Here is a 25,089-nt window from a genome sequence, read left to right on the forward strand (position 1 = left end):
GATTAGTTTTACTTCATTTGCTTCTATGCTTTCTTTCACATAGAATGCCACTTCCCCCACCAGCACGACCTGTTCTGTCCTTCCAATGTATTTTATACCCTGGTATTACTGTATCCCATTGATTATCCTCATTCCACCCAGTTTCTGTGATGTCTATTATATCAATTTCCTCACTTAATACGAGGCACTCTAGTTCACCCATTTTATTATTTAGACTTCTAGCATTGGTATGTAAGCGCTTTAAAAATGTGTCTCCTTTTAGCTGTCTGCCATTCTACAATGTAATTGAATGGGACTCATTTTTATATGACTGTTTCTGATCAGACCCTGCCTGTATTTTACCATTTTCCATCCTCTCATCCTCACTAGGACATAGAGATTCTCTCTATATAGATCCTCCCCTAAGGGATGTTCGAACCATGTTCTCCTCCGCACCTGTCGGCTTTCCCCCAGCCCTTAGTTTGAAAACTACTCTAAAATCTTTTTAATGTTAAGTGCCAGAAATCTGATTCCATTTTGGTTTAGGTGGAGCCCATCCTTCCTGTATAGGCTCCCACTTTCCCAAAAGTTTCCCCAATTCCTAATAAATCTAACCCCCTCCTCCCTACACCATTGTTTCATCCATGCATTGAGACTCTGCAGTTCTGCCCAACTGGCCCTGTGCATGGAACTGGGAGCATCTCAGAAAATGCTACCATGGAGGTCCTGGACATCAATCTCTTACCTAGCAGCCTAAATTTGGCCTCCAGAACCTCTCTCCTATCCTTCCCTATCTCATAGGTACCTACATGTACCATGATCACTGGCTCCTCCCCAGCACTACACATAAGTGTATCTAGATGTCTCAAGAGATCCGTAACCTTTGCACCAGGCAGGCAAGTCACCATGCGGTTCTCCCGGTCATGGCAAACCCAGCTATCTATGTTTCTAATGATCAAATCACCCATTACTAATACCCGTCTCTTTCTAATAGCTGGAGTTACCTCCCCTGGAGAGGTATCCTCAGTGCGAGAGGATACCACATCATCATCTGGAAGGAGGGTCCCAACTATGGGATTGTTTCCCTGTGCTCCAGTTAGAAGCTCTCCTTCCTTAGGACTTTCCTCCTCCTCAACAGCACAGAGGCTGTCAGACCGGGGGTGGGACCATTCTACTGTGTCCCGGAAACTCTCATCTATGTACTTCTCTGTCTCCCTCAGCTCCTCCAGTTCAGCCTCTCTGGTCTTCAAAGCCCATACATGGTCTCTGTGGGCCAGGAGCTCCTTGCACCGAATGCACACATATGCCACCTGCCATATAGCAGGTAATCATACATGCTGCATTGGGTGCAATAAACTGGGTAGCCCCCATACCGTTGCTTGACTTCTGCCTGCATTCTCTTTTTACTCATGCAGCTGGTTCCTTTGTCGTTGTTGTGTTTATATCAAGGGGGTGGTTTGGGCTTTTAAGTTTAAAGAATGTTGAGTTCTAGCCCCCGCTCACACTCCCCCTGTAAACTCCCTCGCAAAACTCCTGTTTGCCACTCCTGTTCACTAATTCCTCTGGTTGCTTGGAATTTTAAAGCCCTGGTCTCTCTGAGTAGCCCTGAATAGCCCTGCCCCCTGCTTAAGGGTTGATTGGTGCTAAAAGGCTTAGGAATCTCAATTAGTTCTTCATTACTGTAATTTAGTTCCTTGAAAGTTTTTATTTCCTCCCTAAACAAGGCAAAATATCCAAATGGAAAAAGCTAAGGACCATAATCATAATAGGTTCCCCCTCACCAACATCCAAGCAGAAGAACATTTATCAAACTGTTTAGATGCACCCCTTTTATTTACTGTTGCTCCCTCAGCAGAATAGGGAAACAGGAGTAATATTAAGTCAAGTCAAAGTTTTAAAATAAAAATTAGGGTTGTACGGGATACTGGCCTGACACTCTTTCTTTCATCCTCACCACTGCAGCAACCAGGCTAAGTTTCTGCTCCAGGGATTCTTATCTTGCCCCGGGAGATGGGAGAGTTCCCTTTTGGGAGGAAAAGAGTGAGATGCAAACAGAGGGACAAAAAGTAGAAAATGTTTTGTTGAAGGAAGAAGATTCTTTTCCATTTTGATGGACAGTCCATTTTCTTTTCAAAAAGGTGATGTGAACCAATCAGGTTATAATCCATTTTTTGGAGCTGTTCTTCATGGATCATCACAACTTCCAGGGTGTAAAGAGAAAACAGGGTCTCTCTTCTATGGTTTCCTATTTGTAAAATGCACATCATTATTGGAGGTTTGTTTCCAGAAACCAAAGCCTGTAAAACTGTGTGAAATGTCTTGGAACATCCCAATTCCACTTGCAAAATATCAGAGTAAAGCAACAAATGTATACCTGCTTAGAACACCTTTCTAGGGTCTCTGGTGTTGACATCCATAGTTTGATAGGATTTTGTTTTTGTTTTGTTTCTTTTTAAAGGTTCTGTATGTACCCTTCTGTTTGCTGAAGGTTAACTTTGATTAATCTCATTGGTTAGCTTTACAGAGATCCTTCTCAGGTTGAAATTTCTGTGTCAGCCACTTATTTTTTTTCCCCACCCAAATGTCTATTTTGTAATTTGCTCTGCAACATGCAAAAATCTCTCCACATTATCTGATATACTTTAAAACATATTTTATCATCCAACCCATCACACCGCTATATAAATGTTACTTGAGTTATCCGTTCCCCAACCGTCTTAGTGTGGCTCAACACCAGAAGGATGAAACAGCTGTATAAATCTTTAACCTCGACATTAGCACCTGTTTATTCTCTCTTCAGTTACAAGGTTGGAACTGCTTGTGCTTATTTTTGTTGTGCGCCTTGATGCACTTTTAAACAAGCACTTAAGTTTTCGGCTATTCAGGTTTATATTTTAGTTAGGTTTGCCTTCAAGATATCACTTCACTTTAGCTTCTCAACACAACTTAAATGTTTTTGATACAATACAATACACAAACACCTTTGATAACTCTGATGTTTATATATTAAGTATGTTAATTAAATTAACATTTATTTAAAATAAGAAAAGTATTTTGTGACTATGGACCCCTCACAAAGGATCGGTAATAAGGTAATTCAAGGTATGTGGGTGCCAACGTATTATCAATAATCTTTATATGCAGTACAGTTTTTCATACTAATCCTTCTCCTTATATAAATGGCAACTCCAATAAAAAAGGATTTTTATCTCTTAAGTCTTGATTAGTCTATCAAATGATAACTATCTTTACATATTATAAAGCCAAATCAAAAAGGAAAAAAAACCTTCATCCATTAATATAGATGTTTGTAGCAAAATGTTTGATTCTGTCTCAGTTTGAAAATCATCTACAAAGCACAGAAAACAACGTATGCATACTTTACCAGGTTTTCAGGCCTATAAGTCAAAGATATGAATAACTACCTACCATTAATAAAATTAATATTACATATTTTAACACCACAAAACAGTGTCAATTAGAGGACTGGGTTGTGTTGTGGAGACACATAAACCAGGAGTTAGACTAACACAAATTCATTTCACATAATACACCAAACACCGAACAATAGGGCTCGTTTGCTCAAAGAAGTTTATCTGTTTCCAGTATTTCACTTTATTCAATTGCTTATTTCCTAACACTGCTTTCAGTTTTAAGCATTTTGAGTGAACTATATTTATATACTGATGTTTGGTAACATTAAACAGTAACCACTACTTAGCAGTAATGATGAGCAATTCTCACATTTTCTACAGCAGAGAATGAGAAACCTAATAACGTTAACACATTTGAGACTGTAAAATAAGATGAGCTAGCCAGCTTTAAATAGGAGCATATTATCAGATACCCTTCCCACTTTCCAGAAATTTCCAAACTCTAGCAAACTGATTTTCAACTCCACTCTCTCTTGTCTTTTCAACTCACAATGACAGTAGATTCTACTCACTAGATACCTGATTTGAAGGTATCTAGATTTGAAGGTATACATTGTCCCCAAATTTGAAATAGTTATGGGTGAGGACAAAGTCACCAAGTTCAGCCACCAGATGTGCCATGACATTATCGAGGATACTGTTCCTGACGGCTTGTAGTCCATCTTTGTGTGGACTGTTGGTGTAGAGGGCTTCTACATCCATAGTGGCTAGGATAGTATTTTTAGGAAGATCACCAATGGATTGTAGTTTCCTCAGGAAATCAGTGGTGTCTCAAAGATAGCTAGGAGTGCTGGTAGCGTAGGGCCTGAGGAGGGAGTCTACATAGCCAGACAATCCTGCTGTCAGGGTGCCTATGCCTGAGATGATGGGGCATCCAGGATTTCCAGGTTTATGGATCTTTGGTAGCAGATAGAATACCCCTGCTCGGAGTTCAACAAAGCCCATTGCCAACTGTGTCCACATATCTATTCAGGGGACACCATCATAAGGCCTAAATCACATCAGCCACACTGTCAGAGGCTCGTTCACCTGCACATCTACCAATGACATATGCCATCATGTGCCAGCAATGCCCCTCTGCCATGTACATTGGCCAAACCGGACAGTCTCTACGTAAAAGAATAAATGGACACAAATCAGACGTCAAGAATTATAACATTCAAAAACCAGTCGGAGAACACTTCAATCTCTCTGGTCACCCGATTACAGACCTAAAAGTTGTAATTCTTCAACAAAAAAACTTCAAAAAACAGATTCCAGCGAGAGACTGCTGAATTGGAATTAATTTGCAAACCGGACACCCTTAAATTAGGCTTGAATAAAGACTGGGAGTGGATGTGTCATTACACAAAATAAAACTATTTCCCCATGTTTATTCCCCCTCCCCGCTGTTTATTCCCCCCCCCCGTTTATTCCCCCTCCCCGCTCCACTGTTCCTCACACATTCAACTGCTGGAAATGGCCCACCTTGATGATCACTACAAAAAGTCCCCCCCCAACCCCCCGCTGGTAATAGCTCACCTTACCTGATCACTCTCGTTACAGTGTGTATGGTAACACCCATTGTTTCATGTTCTCTGTGTATATAAAATCTCCCCACTGTATTTTCCACTGCATGCATCCGATGAAGTGAGCTGTAGCTCACGAAAGCTTATGCTCACATAAATTTGTTAGTCTCTAAGGTGCCACAAGTACTCCTTTTCTTTTTGCGGATACAGACTAACCAGCTGCTACTCTGAACAAGGCAGAAAAGACAACTATGATCCTCTAGTCTGTCCTCCTGCATAACACAGACCACAGAACTCCCCCAAAATAATTCCTAGAGCGTATCTTTTAGAAAAACATCCAATCTTGATTTAAAAATTGTCTGCGATGGAGAATCCATGATGACTCTTGTTAAGTCATCCCAATGGTTAATTACTCTCATCATTAAAAAATGTATACTTATTTTCAGTTTGAATTCTAGCTTCAACTTCCAGCCATTGGATTCTGTTGCATCTTTCTCTGCTAGACTGCAGAGTGCATTATTAAATATTTGTTCCCCATGTAGATACTTACAGACTCAAATCAAATAACCCATCTTTGTTAAGACAAATAGAGTGAGTTCTTTGAGACTATCATTCTCAGGCAAGGGTTCTTACAACAAATTTTTTGGTGGCCTCAGAGTGTGGCCACCAACACTTGCTGGTGGTCGCACTGACACTTTCTCCCCCAAAACACTTAATTAACTTTAGGAAAAACAAACAAATATGCATGTATACACTCCCAGATCATTGTAATTTATTTATGTAGGGCTTTTTCTGCAGACTCAATAAAAACAATGATGCGAAATATTTGTATGTTTGTTAATATCACTTTTCACAGAAAGTCCTGGCAAGTTAAGACCTGGATGGAGGGGTGGGAGATGAGGCAGCAGAGGCCAGGGGAAATGGATGGGAGGCCCTGCCACTGCATGATCAGAGGTGTGGGCTGGCGCTGGTGCCCTGGGCCAGCACCCACAAGAACTCAGGGTCGGCGCCTGAAGTTGCGTGGCCAGGGCCAGGGATCAGCACACACTGCCATGCAGCTGGGGATAAGCACCCAGAGCTGGCACCTGCTGCTATTCAACTGGGGCCGGGGGTTGACACCCAGAGTTGACGCTTGGGGTCTGCGCCCACTGCTGCACAGCCGGGCTAAGAGTCAGTGTCCTGGGCCAGGACCTGCCGGAACCTGGGGGTGGTGCACGCTGCTGCATGACCGGGGGTGGGGATCTGCACCCAGGGCTGGTGCCTGGGGATCGGCACTAATGGCCAGCACCTTCCAGAACCCAGGGTCGACATCCAGGAGCAGTGTCCAGGGTGGGTCAGTGGCCATGGCTCATGGTCGTAGTGTAGAGAGAGGGGTTGGCTGCCGCCAGAGTTTGGGGCTGGCACCAGGGGGTCTGCGCCTGCTGCTGCACAGTCAGAGCTAAGGGTTGGCATCCAAAGCCAGCACCCGCCGGAGCCCAAGGCCAGTGCCGGGTATCTGCACCCAGAACCGGCAGCCACTGGAGCTCAGGGTCGGCGCTTGGGGTCGGAGTGCACAGACGGGGATCAGTGCTTGAAGCCACTGGCCTCTGGTGGGATTGGGGATTGGCACCATGCGGCCAAAGCTGGGAATTGGAGCCCACCGCTGTGTGGCCAAGGATTGGAGTCTGAAGCCGCATGACTGGAAACCTAGTCTGAAGCCAGACTCCCTAAGTTCCCTCTGCCCAACCACCCCAGGGCTGAAGTCTGGGCCCCACTGAGCCCCCTCGTCCCCTAGTAGAGAACTCACCTTGCTCCTTCAGCATTGTGCTCCCCCTGTCTCTGGAGACGGGCAGAGTGGTGCATCCAGGAGCAAGGGGGAGGAGAGGCTGATGCTTTGCCTCCCCATCACTGCACAGGAAGCTGTCATGGCTGCAGGGGAACCCCCTGGTGACCACATTTGAGAAATGGTGCTCTAAGGCAAGTTTTCTAATTTCCATCACAGAATGTCAGTGTTTGTTTGCTTTCATCCCCTCGCTTTAGTACTTATTCTGCACGCTGTGGTAAAAACATGCTTGAATTAAATAAGAACTGATGCAGACTGTCACAACAAACTAGAGGTGATCCTTTTCTAAGTTTCAAAACACACACACACAAATACTTCTGTACTCCAAGGTTTGACGCTTCTTTCCACTTCCTGGTTTGAGATGGAAACATCAGATATGATAGCAATATTTCTGACCCAACTAGAATCAAGAAGTGTCAACAATGTTACAAAAAAGCCTATTCTCACAGAATTTCCAGCATTTCTGAGGTTCATCTAGCCCTAATACTCAACAATAATATATTAAATTAGCAGTGCAACTATTGTGGATACTGTGACAGAAAAAGGCAAAACATTTCATAAAAAGTTTGAATTCATTTTAGTATATTTTTAGGCGTAGCTGTAGGGTATGCATTAAATAGCGCTGTGTTCTGTGCAATGTGCCCCTTGTCCAAGGATGAATTACTTTTTCCAAAGTGTGTGTACCTTTTCATTATACTATTTACATAGATGACTACATGCTTGTAGCAAACTCTTCAGCTGATAAGGTCATAACAGGGAGACGATTGTAACATACCTCAGAGAATGCTGAAATTAATCAACTAAATATGCAATTACCTTTACCTTTCTGTATTATACTGTGAAATGATATTTTAAGTGTACATTAGCTGTATTTAGGTCTTTAATTTACCATCACACAAAAATGAAAAACAAAAACCAAAAAACTTCTACTAGTCATTTTAGAAGAATTGTTCCTAGCAGTACTTAAAAGTAACTGCAATACAAACAACCTTAGAAACCCTTTTCAAGATTAGCCAACAGAAAATTTTATATTTATAGCTTATGTATGGAGCTTATTTCAATTAAATACAATTTAAATTGTATTTAAATAAACTCAGGTGAGACTTTGCCAATAATAAAACAAGTTCCAAAAGTTTAAACAGTCATTAGACCATTAACATGGACCAGCAGCTTTAAATACTTGTTGTATAACCTACTTTTTATCATCGATGTCATATTAATTGCAGTGGTTTCACTGAAATAAACACAGATTTGGACGGTAGCTGTTAGAATGACCATTTTATAAGTTGCATCACACATTTAATTGTGTCTGTTCCATAGAAATCTGATCTTTGCTTGCAGTCCATTACAGTAAATAAAATTCAGGCTTAAGAAATAGTGAATCTTTTCTCTGCAGCTATGTAAAATTATACAGTTAATAAAGTAATAAATCTTACACTCCAAGCCTCCTTCTCTTTGGTACCGTGTCCCTCTGGGATCTTGGTTAGACCGTTTAGAAAGCCATAATGCACGTTTGGGCCCAAATGAATGAGGAGGTATGGTTAGGCTCCCATCTCTTTTTTAATGTAATTATTGTTATCCCAAGGATATTATAGTGAAGACTGGTGTTTTGTGATTTTTTTTTCAAAACAAACAAAACAGAAAAATATACGCTCTGAAACCGAAAGAAAATCATAATCCTTTTTGTAGAAAACCCATTCATATAGTCTAGAACACGTGTATCTGTGTGGACAAGTGCTTGCATTACCTGAGCATTCAGCAGTTCCTCACACTTGTATGAGTGTTTTTCAATTGCAGCTACGTACTGTTTTTCAATGGCTTCTTCTTGCTTCTGAACTGTAGACTGCAGTAGTACCTGGAAACAAATACAGCAGACCAGTTTCAAAACAGAAGACACGTTTGAGTGTTTTTGACACACTGCAAATTAATTAACTTTTGTATACAACTGAAATCTGATATTCAGCTGCACCCACAGAACAAAAATGTGCAATTACTGAAGTGCTTTTCTATATAACACTATTTTCATGTGTATATCTATCTATCTTTCTTTCTTTAGCCAAGATGATATTTTTTGGTTCTCATGTTTCCTACACACATAAGCTGCATAAAAGAAGGCAACTCACAGAAGAAGATAGAGAGGGTGAGCAGTCCTGTTAAACATACTCAGTTTAGTGGGACCACACAAGATGAGAAGCATATGAAAACTGCTGAGAAAAAAAAAAAGCCAGACATATTTCACTGGCTGACAAAACTCCACATCCTCTCGGCACACTGTAAGATCCCATGGGCCAAGCATGATCTTCATAACCACAAGTCAACTAAAAGCAGATGGAAATTCTGAGTAGTTTAAAACATAAAAGCAATACCCCCCCAGGAAGTTCACACTCTGATGTGAAGAGGTGGAAGTCAAAGTGTGGAAAAGTCAAAGTACTAGGACAATATGAAAAAGATAATAAAATTAGGGACATTATACAGATATTTGATCTTAGCTGTGCAAAGGTTAAAGAATCTGTATGCAAAGGGAAAAAAACTAAAACAGATCACAAGAAAAGCCAAATCACCATTTGTAGGCATTATATCCACCTACTTCCTTGAAGATGATGCTGGTATTTTTACCTTCACTTCACATACTCCTGTGCTATACATGTTTTCAATAGTATATGCTATTTATATGTTCCTTCTTTCTAGAATATATACTGTAGAATTTGTAGTCATAACAGCAAATTCTATTTTTAAATAGTAATCTGTGTATTAAACTACTTGCAATTACAATGTAAGTTAAAACAGACTTAAGATTTACAGAAAACAGATTTTTGGCACACATATGTAGAGAAGCAAAAAAATTTTGTTTTGAAAATAAGTTTGCTTGGTGAGAAACAATACACATTAAATAAGATGTTGAATAAATGCAAAAAAACATGGGACAAAAATATTTGTATAGCTTTTGGTCTATCTTCCGACATTTTCCAATAATTACTTTTCTTTTGCAAACATTACTGTTCTTCAGGATGTCTACTGCTATAACTCAGTAGTAGTTTTACTGAAGCAAAAGAAAAAAAAAATACTAGTAAATTAGAAAAATGACAGATGGTGCTCGACATGAGGTTTAATCAAAATGCAAGAATAAGTTCAGTGGCTTTTCCACTGGCTTACGCCTGTCTTTAAATATAAAGCTTGTTTTGTAGATTGTTCATCTTCTGCACTGATACAAATTCAGACAATCACAAAAACTTAATTCTCAAAAGACTCCAATTTTTGCCTGAAAAACTCACAGAAGTCTACTTTATTTGGGGTCAAATCCCATAATGAATATATTGAAATGGATATAAATCAATGAGAAACCTTATTCAAGGGCTTACTACAGGAACAGAATGTCAGTTTGAACATTCTGCTTTTTATCCTCTGGACTAATGCTATAAATAATTATTATAACTAATTTAAGAAGTACATTAAAACATAAAAGGCATAAAAGCAAAGATAAATATAAGAAGTCACATTTTTCTCTGACTGAAGTCAACAGGAAAGACCCAGCTGACTTCAACAAGTGCAGGATGTGGTCCTAAATAAGGTTCCTCCCTTACCCCCAAACCATGCCTTCTACTACAGGTTCAGCTGAACCACTTGATACTCTTGAGTATGTAGGAGCTAATAGAGTTCCCCTGTAAATTATTTAACCAGTGGTCTGTCTATTTTCGGTAGCTTTCATTGAAAACAAAAACAGAAGTATTAGACTGAAAAAGTAACACATGCCATGTTTTATTTAGTTATTTTTATAATGGAAAGTTATTGTATGTTCTGATAATAAAGTAACTTTGCCTCTTTTAGGGCTGATTTTACCAAGAATCTGTCTATCTTCTTCTGTGAGTTGCCTTCTTTTATGCAAAAGGTGTGTGTAGGAAACATGAGAACCAAAAATTTTAAACACATCCAGGGGAGTCAAAATATAATTTCTCAATATAATTTGGAAAAATGATTTTGGGGGATGTGTTCTACTCATGAGAGAATGTACTAGCATTGCATTACACTCAAATTAGCCTAGTGGAGAATGATCACAAGTGTCAGTATCAGTAGATAAGGAAGTTTATTCAATAAAATATTAAATTCTATTTTTCTTTAAATTTAAAAGATGGCATGGAAATATGGCATTATACCACACACTACAGTTGCATCTTGCCCTGCCCCCAAATTATACAGGCTGTTCTTAGACATCCCTCCCCATAGTATGTAGATTGCAGTCTTCTACTTTGTAATTTATTTCTGTTAAATACGTTGCATAAAGATAAAAGGTATCAGGAAATACTATGAATTCTGTGAGGAGACTTAAAACTTTATAAAAATTAGATGTTTCCCATCGTAAATTAGTTTATAGACAGAGATAAACAGATAGATATAGTAGGCACTCAGATATTACAGTGTTCACTGTCTGTAGTGTCATAAAGTGGAAAGAATATGCCCCCTCTGTATGCTCCTGAAAAGCCCAAAGTTTCAACATTTTGACATCATACTCTTTGCCTGACCATCTTATGTAAATATATAGAAACTTGACACAATGATCCTTTAAGGCTTGCATCATCTTGGAATGGTAGCCTTTTCTACTAAAGGTATTCATTAGCTTTGTGAGATAAATATAGAGTGGATATACAGAACTATCTATAGCTCCAACACATTAATGCAGCTATACTTCCTGAAATCACTAAAAGAATTCAAGCACAATTCAACCATAAACCACAGTAACACTTGATATTAGAGCTGTCAAGTAATTTAAAAAATTAATCGCACAATTAAAATTTTTTATCATGATTAATCACATTGTTAATCATTGAATACCATTTAAATATTTTTCGATGTATTCTACATTTTCAAATATATTGATTTAAATTACAACACACAATACAAAGTATACAGTGTTCACTTTATATTTATTTCTATTGAAAATATTTGCACTGTAAAAAACAAAAAGTAGCAGTATTTTTCAATTCACGTAAGTACTGGTGTGCAATGTCTTTATTATGGAAGTTGAACTTACAAATGTAGAATTATGTACAAAAAAACCTGCATTCAAAAATAAAATAATGTAATACTTTAGAGCCTACAAATCCACTCAGTCCTACTTCTTGTTCAGCCAATCGCTCAAACAAGTTTGTTTACATTTGCAGGAGATAATGCTGCCTGTTTCTTGTTTAAAATATCACCTGAAAATGAGAGAAGGCATTCATATGGCATTGTTGTAGCCAGCGTCACAAGACATCTACATGCTAGATGCACTTAAGATTCATATGTCCTTTCATGCTTAAACCACCATTCCAGAGGACATGCATCCATGCTGATGACAGGTTCCGATCGATAATGATCCAAAGCAGTGTGGACCGATGCACGTTCATTTTCATCATTGGAGTCCGATGCCACCAGCAGAAGGTTGATTTTGTTTTTTGGTGGTTTGGTTCTGTAGTTTCCGCATCAGAGTGTTGCTCTTTTACGACTTCTGAAAGCTTGCTCCACACCTCGTCCCTCTCAGATTTTGGAAGGCATTTCAGATTCTTAAACCTTGGGTCGAGCGCTATAGCTATCTTTAAAAATCGTACATTGGTACATTCTTCAGTCAAATCTGCACATGTACTGGGTCATCACCCAAAACTGCTATAACATGAAATATATGGCAGAATGTGGATAAAATAGAGCAGGAGACATACGAGTCTCTCCCAAGGAGTTTAGTCACAAATTTAATTAACATTTTTTTTTAAAACGAGCATCATCAGCATGGAAACAGGTCCTCTGGAATGGTGGCCGAACCATGAAGGGGCATACAAATGTTTATTATATCTGGCACGTAAATACCTTGCAATGCTTGTGTGATGAAGTGGGACTGTTCTTAATGTTTTCTCTGTTCCAGGATCTCGCCACCCCAGGAATGTCTCCCCATTGACCATCACCTTCCACTCCCACTGGGGGTCTGAGGGGCCTGAGCCCAGGAAACTCCACACAGACATATAGGTTGGGATCAGGAGTGGGAGCCTGTCCACCTCCCCACCCACCTGGCTAACGGAGTCTATGGCCTTGGGACCCAGCAAGGGAGCTACACACCGGGATTTTTCCGCAAGGTCCCCCTCGTTCAAATCACCAGCCTGCTCAAAGGCAGTGAGGTTGGGCATCCACATCCCCCGCCTCCTTAACCAGGAGCAGCAATTTAGTATCTAGGTTCCCTGCGGAACTGGCACCCCGGGGTCTATCCGCACTCACCCCTGGGATGTGCCCTATGCCTCTCCGCTCCACTATCGCCGGTTCATGCTGCTGCTGCTTCTGCAGCTCTTTCTTGGACTCTCGCTGTATCTCACAGTCCTCTTGCTCTCCTGCACTCAGCTCCAATCCCATCCGTCTCCGATCCCCGGATGGGGAACCCGATCGTGAAGACCCCTGTCTGGTCGGGGACAGGAGTCTTGGGGATGCCTGGCTACCACTCCAGCTGCTCCCAGATCCTGCTATAGCCCCATTTGGGTCAGGAATCTGCTCCTTAGAGAGGTCATCCTCCTCCAGCTGCACGATTAACTGTGCTTTGGTGAACTTTCCAATGCGCAACCCTCTCTTTTTGCACAGGATTACAATGTCCTTCTTAAGGAGATGGTGATAGGCCATCATTTCGCTGTTCCCAAGTTGTTGCGGACTCACGGGCCTGTGTGCTCTCAACTCCCCATGGTTTCCAGGGAGAACCCCTAGTGTGCCAGCCCTTCTCGAGGTCACCACCCCTTTGCCAGGGTTGAGCTGCAGACTCCTCCGCCCCTTGGACCGCTCGCTGCAATTCCCAGGGGAATCCTGTTACTGCAAAAGTCCTTCTCTCTCCCAGGGCCAAGCCGCAGGCTCCTCCGCCCCTGAGACTGCTCACCGCAGTCCCCAGGGGTACCCCATTACTGCACATTCCTTCTCGTTGATCACACACTCCCAGGGGTTAACTGACCCCCGAAACCACTCCTCTCTGAACCTTCAGCACGCCTGGTCCTCGTCAATCCCACTTTGTTTTACTGCTCCCCAGTCACTTACTGCAGGGAACGCCATCCGTGGGGTGCAGTACATCCCACCTCTACCACCATTTGTCATGGAGTCCCCGACAGATGCTCTGGAACTGCTCCCTACGAAGCCAGTCAGGACTCTGGTGAAGTCTCCTCTCTGTGAGTAGACTGTCTCACACAGCTTCCACCTTCCTGTATCTGACCTCGGAGCATTCAGCATCCTTTGCCCCTCTGTGCGCTTACCACAGCGAGTCCGCTCAGGTGGGGTCCTGGGGAAGCCAGGGGGTCCTGCACCCCAACTTCGTAGTCAGACGTGACTCTTAGTCAGTCAGTAAAAGAGAGGTTTATTAGATGACAGGAACATGGTCTAAAACAGAGCTTGTAGGTACAGAGAACAGGACACCTCAGCTGGGTCCATTTTGGGGGACAGTGAGCCAGACAACTACGTCTGCACTTCACTCCTCGTCCCCAGCCAGCCCCAAACTGAAACTCTCTCCAGCCCCTCCTCCTCTGGGCTTTGTCCCTTTCCCGGGCCAGGAGGTCACCTGATCTATTTGTCTTCAACCCTTTAGCTATCACCTTGCAGGGGGGAAGGGCCAGGCCATCAGTTGCCAGGAAACAGGGTGTTGGCCATTCTCTGTGTCCAGACCCCTGCACACACCTGCCCTCTAGGGCTCTGCAACGATTATACACCCTTATCCCACCACCTAGATACTTAAGAACCGCATAGGGGAAACTGAGGCACCCCCACAATATTCAGAGAAAACATTCAGAACAGTCCCACTTCGTCACAGCTTGATACAAAAGTGCCATGTGAATGCCTGTTATCACTTTCAGATGACACTGTAAATAAGAATTGGGTAGCATTATATCCTGTAGATGTAAACAAACTTGTTTGTCTTAGTCACTGGCTGACCAAGAAGTAGGACTGAGTGGACTTGTAGGCTCTAAAGTTTTACATTGTTTTGTTTTTGAGTGCAATTATGTAACAACAACAACAAAAATTCTGCATTTGTAAATTGTACTTTCACGATAAAGAGATCACACTACAGTTCTTGTATGAGATGAACTGAAAAATACTATTTCTTTTGTTTATCATTTTTACAGTGCAAATATTTGTAATAAAAATATAAAGTGAGCACTGTACACTCTATATTCTGTGCTGTAATTAAAACCAATACATTTGAAAATGCAGACAAATATTCAAAAATATTTAATAAATTTTAATTGGTATTCTATTGTTTAACAGTGTGATTAAAACTGCGATTAATCACGATTAATTATTTTTGAGTTAGTTGGATGAGTTAACTGCAATTAATTGATATCAAGCCCTACTTGATATATTTAAATGCATACTTGCAGCACAACAGCATCAACCTTAAATTTGTGTCCCATTGACCAAAAATAATTTGGGGTAGCCAGCTTCGATAGTCTAAACTCCCATTTTCCACAATGGATGAAGTGCTCATCCTGGTGGCCTGACACTGATGGTGAGGACAGCCCTTCACTTTGACTCATCTCAAGTCTCACGGACATCTCTGCTTCATCAATCTCTTGCAACTGTCTTGATGTAAAAGTGGCACTCAACTAGTAATATTTGTCTTCCAATACATCACAGTCAGTTAGGCCATGGGTAGAGGAGAATGGAGCCCCACACAGCTGCAGCATGCAGTAGTGGTCTCAGTTTCTGGGTCTTCACATGTACTGTCAGACCACCTTCTAGTGCCTCCCCTGGGATGCATGAGATCCTGAAAACTAATCTTCAAGTGCCTTTAGTAGAATTTTTTTTTTTTAAACAAAACTGAACTCTGGCTGTTTAGCCTGGTCTTCATTAGGAGAATATGCCACAGAAATAGCTTCTCAGTGAGTTATAAGAGCTTTTCTTGTTCTCTCATAATTTCCTTGGACTCCCAAAATCTTTTCCAACTCTCCCACAAGTCACTGCTTCAGGGAACTGTGAGGAGAACTGTGGGTTATGTATTTAAGGGTAGTGTGCCTGCATTTAAAATACATAGCCATGCACGAACATGGGGTAGAAATGGACCCAGAAAAGAATAGCTAGCATTGACAAAATTTTACCACTATTAGTGCTGGTGTAATATCACTAGTTCATTAGGCAACTGTATGGTTCTCTAGGATAGAGACACTGTAAAGTATACTCATTCTTAGCATTAAATGAAAATAAGCCTTTATTTGTAGTACCGACTAATTGGCAATCAGCTATATTTCCTTAAACTATATCCTGTACACTTGGCTTTGTAACATTTACTTCTTCCACTGTATTCATATGCTCCATTTTATCATGACTAGACTGGGAAAAAAAATAAGGATAGAGAAAACTAAGAATTAATGTCCAAACTGATTTTAACTGACTAGATTTGGCTCATGAGACAGCTCTTAGTTTCCAACTTGGCATAACCTTCAATAACTTTGCTGGCTAATCAAAGATACAATTTCGCCAAGTTTTAAGTCTCATACTTCAATCTATAGCAATACTGGCTTATAGATCAGAAAAAGAAAGTGATAGCTGGATTTGTTCTTTGATTTAAACAAAAAAAAACAAAAAACCCCCCAAACCCTCTGATCAACATGCCAGTGCTAGGACGGAGGTAGAAAATGCAGTTAATTTGGTGCATTTGGGAAAGGACACAATAGACTGGCTGTCTGAGATGCCTTTCCATTGGTGTATCTTAGAAAAAAAAAGGGTTGAAAGATTGTTATGTAGGATTATGTAGGATAAAACACAAAGTTGTAATTTAAAGTCAACCACGAAGGAGGTGGGGACAATGACAACTAATTAAGATAAATTTGGAATGCAGTATGCAAGGTGTTACACATTACCAGACTTGTTAAAAAAATTGATAAAAACCAACATAAAAATTGGCTTTTTGACAAAAATGAAAATTTCCTTTCAAAATTTCTATTAACTAAACCCCCTCCCCCTTTGTCCCTTATTTTCTGAACTTTTTTAAAAAAATTCTCCCTACCCACACCTTTTTATAGTGGAAAAAATTATAAAAGGGAGAAAACGGGGGAACAAACAAAGAAAAAGATTTAAAACAATAAATTTTGAAATATTAATTAAATTTTAAAAAGTATAAATAATTTCCTTTAATATTTAAGAGATGGGTGGCCTTTATGGTATTACTCAGTCTTACTTCTCACTTTCTACACTTTGTCCTACATAGTATGGATCAAGACACACAAGCTCCAACAGCGCTAAGGTTTCATATTTCTCAACATGCAATTTCCTGCACTGATGAACTCCAAAGGGAGCCAGCCCTTTCATCCAGTCCTCTTCAGGTCCCAGGATGTGGACTCATCCAAATGTCCAAGAATTGGAATTTTATTTAATTTTAATTTAAATGAGAGAGCATTGAAAATTTTCCTCATGTGTCTCACTCATTTTAGGTTATTCTGTTCCTCTGCCTTAACGTCTGTTTGAATTACAGTGCAGAAGTCCAATTCAAAAGAAAATACAGTGAACTATGGTGTATATCCGAAAAATGGAAATTAAATGTAACCTACAGTAACAATGCTATTAAGTGAGGAGGATCTAGAAGTCAAAGAAAGTATGTAGGAGTGTGATAAGAGTTACTGCTGACTTTCTTGTCAAAGGATTCTTGTAATAAGTTTACCTCAAACTCCAAAACCTTCTCACAGTGAAAATATATTTTGTGCCATGTACATTTATAAATTAAGAATGCATATAATCTCCATCCCTCATTGCTCATGCCAAACCGGTTCAGTCTGCCAGAACTGGATGTTCTGATCTATTTATAAGTCACGATGCTGCACTCCAAAATACATTTGAGCAATGGTCCCACAATTGCAGTCGGGGCACCAAAAGCTGTCTATGGAGAGTTGGCTTGTCTTATGGTGCTGGTCCTCTTCCTTGCTTACAGCTGCTAAATTGCATTACAATAACAAAAATATATTGCCTACTTTTCTAATTTTTTTTCATGTTATTGTAGTTATTACAGGAAAGCTATTGATTGTCAGTTGGGGGCAGGAGGGTCTGTGCAATCAGGAATGGGAAGGGAAGCGATCCACAAGACATCCTTTATTATAAGGTGGTACGAACTGTAAAAAAAAAAGGGGAAAAAAAGGAAAGAAAAGGTTGAGAACTTCTGTACTGGAAGATTACCAAATACTCTCCAGTTAAACAGCACACAACAGAAAGACAAGAAAAGTAAGAGAGATCCACTGGTCAGTGTATGTTATGCATCCTCCTCTGTGTCTGGTCCACAGGGCCCAGCTACAAAACCTGGCTCTCTTCAGCTCAGACTGTGGACACTCACTCTTTCAAGGGCTGGAGGTCTACAACGTGGTCAAGATGGCTGTTACACAACTCAAGGCTCATTGAATCATAAGGTTAGAACGGACCTCACGGGTCATCTCGTCTCATCCAAGATTCCAACCGTTGTGAACAACAGATGCTCAAGATGAGCTTCCTCTGTCCAGGGGCCATGTGCAACTCACAATGTTAGTGTGTGTTATATGTCACCCCCACCTGTATTTGCCCAAACCTGCTAAGGAGGAAAAGATGAAGATTAGATTTTGGATTTTGCAAATTTTTTAGAACCAGTAACAGTAGATGTTAACTGATTTGAATAATAAAAAGACGAATTAGGGTGGTATGGGTGGCTTTTCTGATAACAATATTACACATTTACTGTCATACAGCATGGCCAGAGGGCAGAAGGAGAGTAACTAGAAGGGAGCCTTATTCCCTGTAAAGGGAAGAAAGTTTGCTATAGACTAATTAAAGCACCTGAAGCCAATTAAAGCACCTGAAGCCAGTCACATGATAAAAAAATTCTGCTTCAATCAGACCAGGAAAAGTTGGAGTAGAGAACAGTTTGAAGGAGTTGGAGCAGAGAACAGTTTGGAGAAGTGCTGTGGCTGGCTAAAAGACCAAGACCCCAGGTAAAGAGACACCCGGTTTGTGCAGAGAGAGACGGCGGGAAGCCCCACAAGCTGAAGAGCAGGAGAGGGAAGTAGCCCAGGGGAAGGAAGCACTAGTTCAAGTGGTTTACCACTATCCTTAGGGCTCCTGGGCTGGGACCCAGAGTAGAGGGTGGGCCCGGGTCCCTCCCTCTCCACTACTCTTCTCTGAGTTACTAGTGGGACAGTAGATACCCTAGTTCAGGGGCAGGAAAGTGTCCCCTGAACGCCCCCCCAAGAAGAGGAAGCGTGGGACCCATCATAATCGTACCAGCAATTTGCCACATTATACATATTATCTTTCCAAAACTTAACTCCACTACTGATAAGAGAATAATCTGTTTCCTTTTTTTTTTTTGGTCTTGACTCTTACTTCTTTAGGTGACAAACATATTTCAGATAAACTTACACAGCAGCTACAGCACTTGATTGTCAAAGTACATTGAACTGGAGCAGTATACAAAAAAACACTATTTAAGTTTACAATACACTTTCTCTATACATTATACATACACACCACAGATATAGAGGAGATATCTATGTGATGAATGTATTTGTAATGTATTACAACAGTCTCACTTACTTACTCTGTCTCCTCCTGCTAATGAGGTTTCTAAACCAATTCAAAACCACAAAACAATTTCAAACCAAAGTGTTTTATTTTAAAAGGTAGCTTGCCACATAAATATTTGTTTAATTGCTTCCCAAATTTAAAGTGGCTGGAGGTACAGAATAGGCCATATTTGGTCATGGACTAGTGTCAAAGATACAGTAATTGTTGAACCTGATAAGACTACAGGTCTACCGAGTTCAGTATCCTGGTGCCTTGCTGCCCATACAGAAATGCGTCATGAACAATTGTGGAATAACTCACTTGTAAGCTAACCCCTACTAGTTAGTGGTTGGATTATGGATGGATGCATGAGGTTTTAGATGCCTTTAAAACAACAAAACAAAACTTAACTTTCCAAACTCTCTCATGCCATCAGTGTTGAAAACAAGAGCTTTATCCAATTGGAGTTAGGAGTTCCCCTGACCTCCCTTTTCAGTGGTATAGGGCATTTGCTTCTTGATCATGATACACTGAGACTTAGTCTTTAGAAATTTCTAAAATTTGCTAGTTAGAATTCTTCTCTTTCAAAGACCTGTATAGTTGGATTCATGGGATTAAAGAAGCCTGTCTTTACAGGGCGGGGGCTATGAAAAATAGTAGCAAGTTTTTAGAATGCCCTAACACACTTGTAAAATTGTTTCATAAAAATAAGTGGCATAAACATCTGATAGCATTCTGTAAATTCTGGCATTCATTTGAGACTGTTTCCCTAATTTACTTGTGGTTTTGACACTTAGGAGTAATGCAACCATTTTAAACTCATGCTACCGAAACCATGAAACGTTCTCCTTTTTGACTTTTAAAAATGCATCTCAAGTGTTGTTTATATGCCATGTTTCTTGGCACATACACTAAATAAATTCGGTTTTTGGTTAAAGATTCAAATAACCAATGGGGAAGCAAACAAAGAACAAAACTACACACACTGTTACTGACAAAAATACAACCCACCATCACGGTTCAAGGAAAACAAAATGGAGAGGGGAACGTGTACTCACAAAGTAACGTGTTCCATGTGTTGCAGGAGATGGGAAACTATAGGAAATTGCGGGGGGGGGGGGGGGGGGAGGTTAGCTGTGGTTTATCAATTAATTCTAAATTTTTCTAATGTTTAAGATGCCAGTGAACTTTTCAGACTATGGTTTGCTTTCTCTCAGTGGACCATGATTAGCGTATTATCAACATTTACAAGTTACCACACAGCTCCTTCTAAACAAGCACAGGTAAAAGCACTACAGAGGGAAAAACCACACACGTGTTCCTATGAGCATGCTAAAAGCTTATCAGAGGCCACACACCAGTCTTATGGGGCCTACTAGGCCAAAGTCTTTCCAACCCTTCTGCAAAGGTTGGGGCTCCCCTTGGACAGATGGCCCTGTCCATTTGCAGGATCAGAAGACAGCCCTGAGCCTATTTAAATGTAGCCTTTTTATATGTTGGTGTCTGCAAAATTTACTTTCAACTAATATATGCAAATGTGACACTTTCCTTAGTCAGGATCTCTCTCATAGGTCCAAACATGGTGGTACCTATGTCTTCTTAGGTGAAAGAGAAAACTTGAGATTCTCTGCCTCACTCTTTTATATTTCAGTGAACCTTTGAAGTGGGTTCTTCTGAGGGTTACTCTTCAAAGTAAAGTTTATTCAAATAATGAAGAAGTCTGGTGGTGAAGAAGGTTCCATGCTCTTTTTCCTCATCTGTGTTTGCTGAAATGGAAATTTGCTTTGTCTCCTGCCATTTCCTCTCCCTGCTGTCTCAAGGATATGGTTTACTACTTATATGCAAATTGAGGAAAACACATATTCCTTCGTTTAGGATAGACGTGTTTAACAACTTTCGCCCAGGCAGCACTGTGTGCTTTTGAACATGTGCTATCATTATACAGGGGGATTTTGTAACTTTACATATAATGCGGCTGCACACATTTCACCATGATATTATGGACCGGCGGGTTAGTTTTAAAAAGATACCACACAAGTCATATTTTGCACAAAATTACAAAGATATGTAGGGTGTAAATACAGGGGTGCTTTTGGTCAAAACCATGCCACGAGCAAGCAGAAGAAACCTATCCTGTATTTCTTTTGTATACGAATATAGAGCACTTTATGCTTTCTGAAGTTTGATCTGGTCTCTAGAAAGGCAAAACATAATAAATAAGGATTTACCAAAAACCAAAACACAACCACCCAAGCACTTACTAATACAAACCAGTTTGCCTAGCACACAGTCAGATTAAATTGTACTGACAATGGGAACCAGTTCTGTTTACCTAGAAAAGGATTTATCACATGTCCCCAAAGCTGGAATTTATGAGAACCCTCATTCAATTAAATAAAAGGAGTGGCTTTTTTTGTTTGTTTGTTTTTTAATGTTCATTCCCTAGGAGGAGCAAAAATGGTGGAACTCCAATTCAGCAGCATTGCGAGATTTCACATACACCTCCTTTTTGGAAAGCAAATTAATTAGCAGTCAGAGAACAAGACAAAAGGAAGAGAACAGAACACTGTTTATCAACCTCCTTTCTCTTCTGAGAAATGTTACAAAAATAATTCTCAACTCTGAGAAAAACTGGTCTCTTAATTGTGAGTATTTCGGTTTCCTGAAAACATTAAAAATAACACATTCACATGAAACACCAGCAAGTGTATATACCACATTATGCTCAAGTTGGAATGTTAACTAATGGGTGTTACTGAAAAATATACCATACAAAAAATGTCGTGACTCCAAAAGCTCACCAAATTTGTATTTCCATTACTTTATTTCCATAGCTCAGATATATTATTATATTTAAGTAGCTAAAAGAACATCCTGGACAATTATATACAAATTAGCTCATCAAACACTCTACTTACTTCAAAATTGCTATAAGCCAATGCTGCCAGAAGAAACCTTCAGAAATGGAATAAGATCTACCCAATTCGGTATATAATGATTGAAATGTACAAATTATAATAAATTTTAGCGCTGATTTCAGCAACAGAATTGCTATACTGGTACCCAAGTAGACACTGATCCATTTAATTCAGTATCCATCAGTAGCTAGTTACTGTTACTTCAGATGAAAACAAATGTGTTAAGTAACATGTCTAGCCAATTCTTCAATAATAAAACAGGGAGAGGTCAAAATTCCCTCCCCAGCCTCAAAGGTTGAACAACTCACTCCAGGAAGCACATCATTTGACTAACCTCCTATCATAAATTAGCTATTGACAAATAAACTAAACACCATGTAGATTAAAATATTTCAAAGCTGTCTTTTTTCATATGTGTATATTTTATGCATTTCAGATATTGAAGCTGCCTATCGTTCAGATTAAGTTCCTTGTTGGGGAAGCCTTCTGTGAAGTACAAATGAGATGTCCCTTTTAGGTACCATTACAAAGGTGATTCTGTGTACCGCTAAACAAGAATTCACAAAAAGAAAAGGAGTACTTGTGGCACCTTAGAGACTAACCAATGTATTTGAGCATAAGCTTTTGTGAGCTACAGCTCGCTTCATCGGATGCATCATAAGCTCACGAAAGCTTATGCTCAAATACATTGGTTAGTCTCTAAGGTGCCACAAGTACTCCTTTTCTTTTTGTGAATACAGACTAACACGGCTGCTACTCTGAAACCTAAACAAGAATTGTAACCAAAAAACTTTTCAATTCCTATTTTGGTCACATTGGAATTTTTAATGAAGTGGGCTCTAAATGAGATAAAATAGAAACAACATGTTGAGGTTAATTTCTGGAACTTTTTCCACTCAGTTATAGCATGTTACTAAAGCTTTAGCAAAGTTCCTGCTTTGAACTTTCACATGCTCAGTCAACCAGTATTTCCTTTGGAAAATTCTGCTCTGAAGTTGTTCATGACAAAAAGAAAAGCCATTTTTATTTGCATCAGGGAATAAACAATATTAGCAGCTTCAACATAACAAGAACTAAACATTGTCTTTTAACTCTAAATTGTACAGCCAAGTGTTTCAAAGGAATATAATTGTGACAAAAAATAATTGAGATGTTCACAAGAGCTTCGTTTATTTTGTAAACTGCACATTAATGAAACAATTTCAGTTTTATATTATAGCTGTCATCAGTATCGTCATAATGATCAGGAACGTCTAGGTTCCACAATCTCATGTATTCACATTTCCATTACAAGCACCAATACAGTCTCATGCGGCAAAGTATATTCTTGACCTTTAGCTCTTTCTCACAGAGCCAGGGAGGAATGAAGGTCTCCCTTTCCTGAGATCTCAGCACATGTTGGTCTCCATTAGAAAAGTGTGGGGTGGGCAGGGACTTGGGCTTTCTCCTTTTTACGCCCAAGTAGACTTGACTGAATAGCCACTGCCAATTATAATTATTCAGTACTTAAGTTTATATTCCCTCACTCTTCCCCATGTCTTTCAGGTAATGTAACAATGCCTTTTCAATATATCCCATTTCCTCGATGTTTTTACGAAAAAAATGTAATTTTTGCTACCTTAAGATATTCGAATTCCTCAAAAAGGTTTTCCCTTTCTTTATCAAAGCCCTTACATACCCATAAAAAGGTGATCAATTATTTCTTCCACCTTACAGAGCTCACGTTGCATTTAGTACATTTTTGTGTCTATATATTTGAAAAAAGATGTTTAAGCCACAACGGCCAGTTAGTATTCAAAACAAAAGTACTTCATTAGTCCTATACAGGCTCTGAATTATGTCGTTATCCTGAACTCTAGGGAACAATTCAAAAAAATTTCTCTTTTTTCATTAATCCAATTTTTTTGCCATTCCTCTCACAGTTTTCTGCACTAAACTTTTGAATTCCTGTTTACTCAAAAGGTATTACTATATCAATCCTTCCACTTCTTACAGGGTTTTTAACTGTTTTGTTTGCCATTTCCTTTCCCTTTTATTCCAATATGCACTTGGATCCAAGTTAATGCTACATATATCCCCATCTGTACTAACTCTGTTATTAGAAATATAACTGCATTGATTAAATCACTTTTACATACTGAAATACCCTTCATTGCCATAACGCCTGAAACTGTATCTGAAAAAATGACTGCCATTTCTGGGCATACATCCCAGATCCAATTTAATGCTAGCATGATTGCTACTAGTTCAGCTGTCATGACAGCTACATAAATGGATATTCTTTCAGATCTACTCATTCCCAATTTTGATATACAATATGCCGTCCATGCTCTTCCTGTTTCCCCCCGCCCACTTCTTGGACCCATCTGTATATATTTGACAAAAGCGACTCCACTTTTCATCTATATACTGATACACATCTTTTTTAAGATCTGTCTTTTCCCTCCCCCCATCACACAGCTTAAATTTATAAAATATATGTAAATCCACATATTGACATGTGTCTTTCCACCCAGTACACCTACTTTATACAACAGCCTTCCCTCCATGTCACGTCTCTTGAATATACATGAAGACAGCCATCATGAAATTTTCATGACTCAAACTTTTTTGTTAAATTAGAAACTGAAATACAGCGTGATCAGTGGTGCATCTTCCTCTCCTAAAACCTTTTGCAGCTTACCTACAATGCGATTGTTTTCCAAATATGCAACCAATCTTTCATTTACCATTCATTCCATAATTTTACCCAGACAGGACGTAAGGGCAATTGGTCTATAGGCATCCACTTTTGTGGACAGTTTGCCTGGTTTTCATATTGAAATTACTACTGCCTCTTTCTACCCTACCAGTACTGCTTCTTTACCTTCCCCCTCCTCCACCCCATCATTATATAATTCCAAGAGAACCCTCAAACTGCTTTCAGA

General features: G+C 39.8%; 1 protein-coding gene across 5 annotated transcripts in view; it reads right to left on the reverse strand.

Moving 5' to 3' along the window:
- Nucleotides 1-25,089, reverse strand: part of CCDC91 (coiled-coil domain containing 91) — a 315,195-nt gene that overhangs the window by 115,930 nt on the left and 174,176 nt on the right. For all 5 annotated transcript variants that reach the window (XM_077825315.1, XM_077825324.1, XM_077825306.1 and 2 more), the window contains one exon: nucleotides 8,491-8,598. In XM_077825315.1, coding sequence (XP_077681441.1) covers nucleotides 8,491-8,598 — 108 coding nt within the window. The remainder of the gene's footprint in view (nucleotides 1-8,490; nucleotides 8,599-25,089) is intronic.

The sequence above is a fragment of the Eretmochelys imbricata genome, chromosome 1, assembly GCF_965152235.1.
Source record: "Eretmochelys imbricata isolate rEreImb1 chromosome 1, rEreImb1.hap1, whole genome shotgun sequence".
NCBI lineage: Eukaryota > Metazoa > Chordata > Testudines > Cheloniidae > Eretmochelys > Eretmochelys imbricata.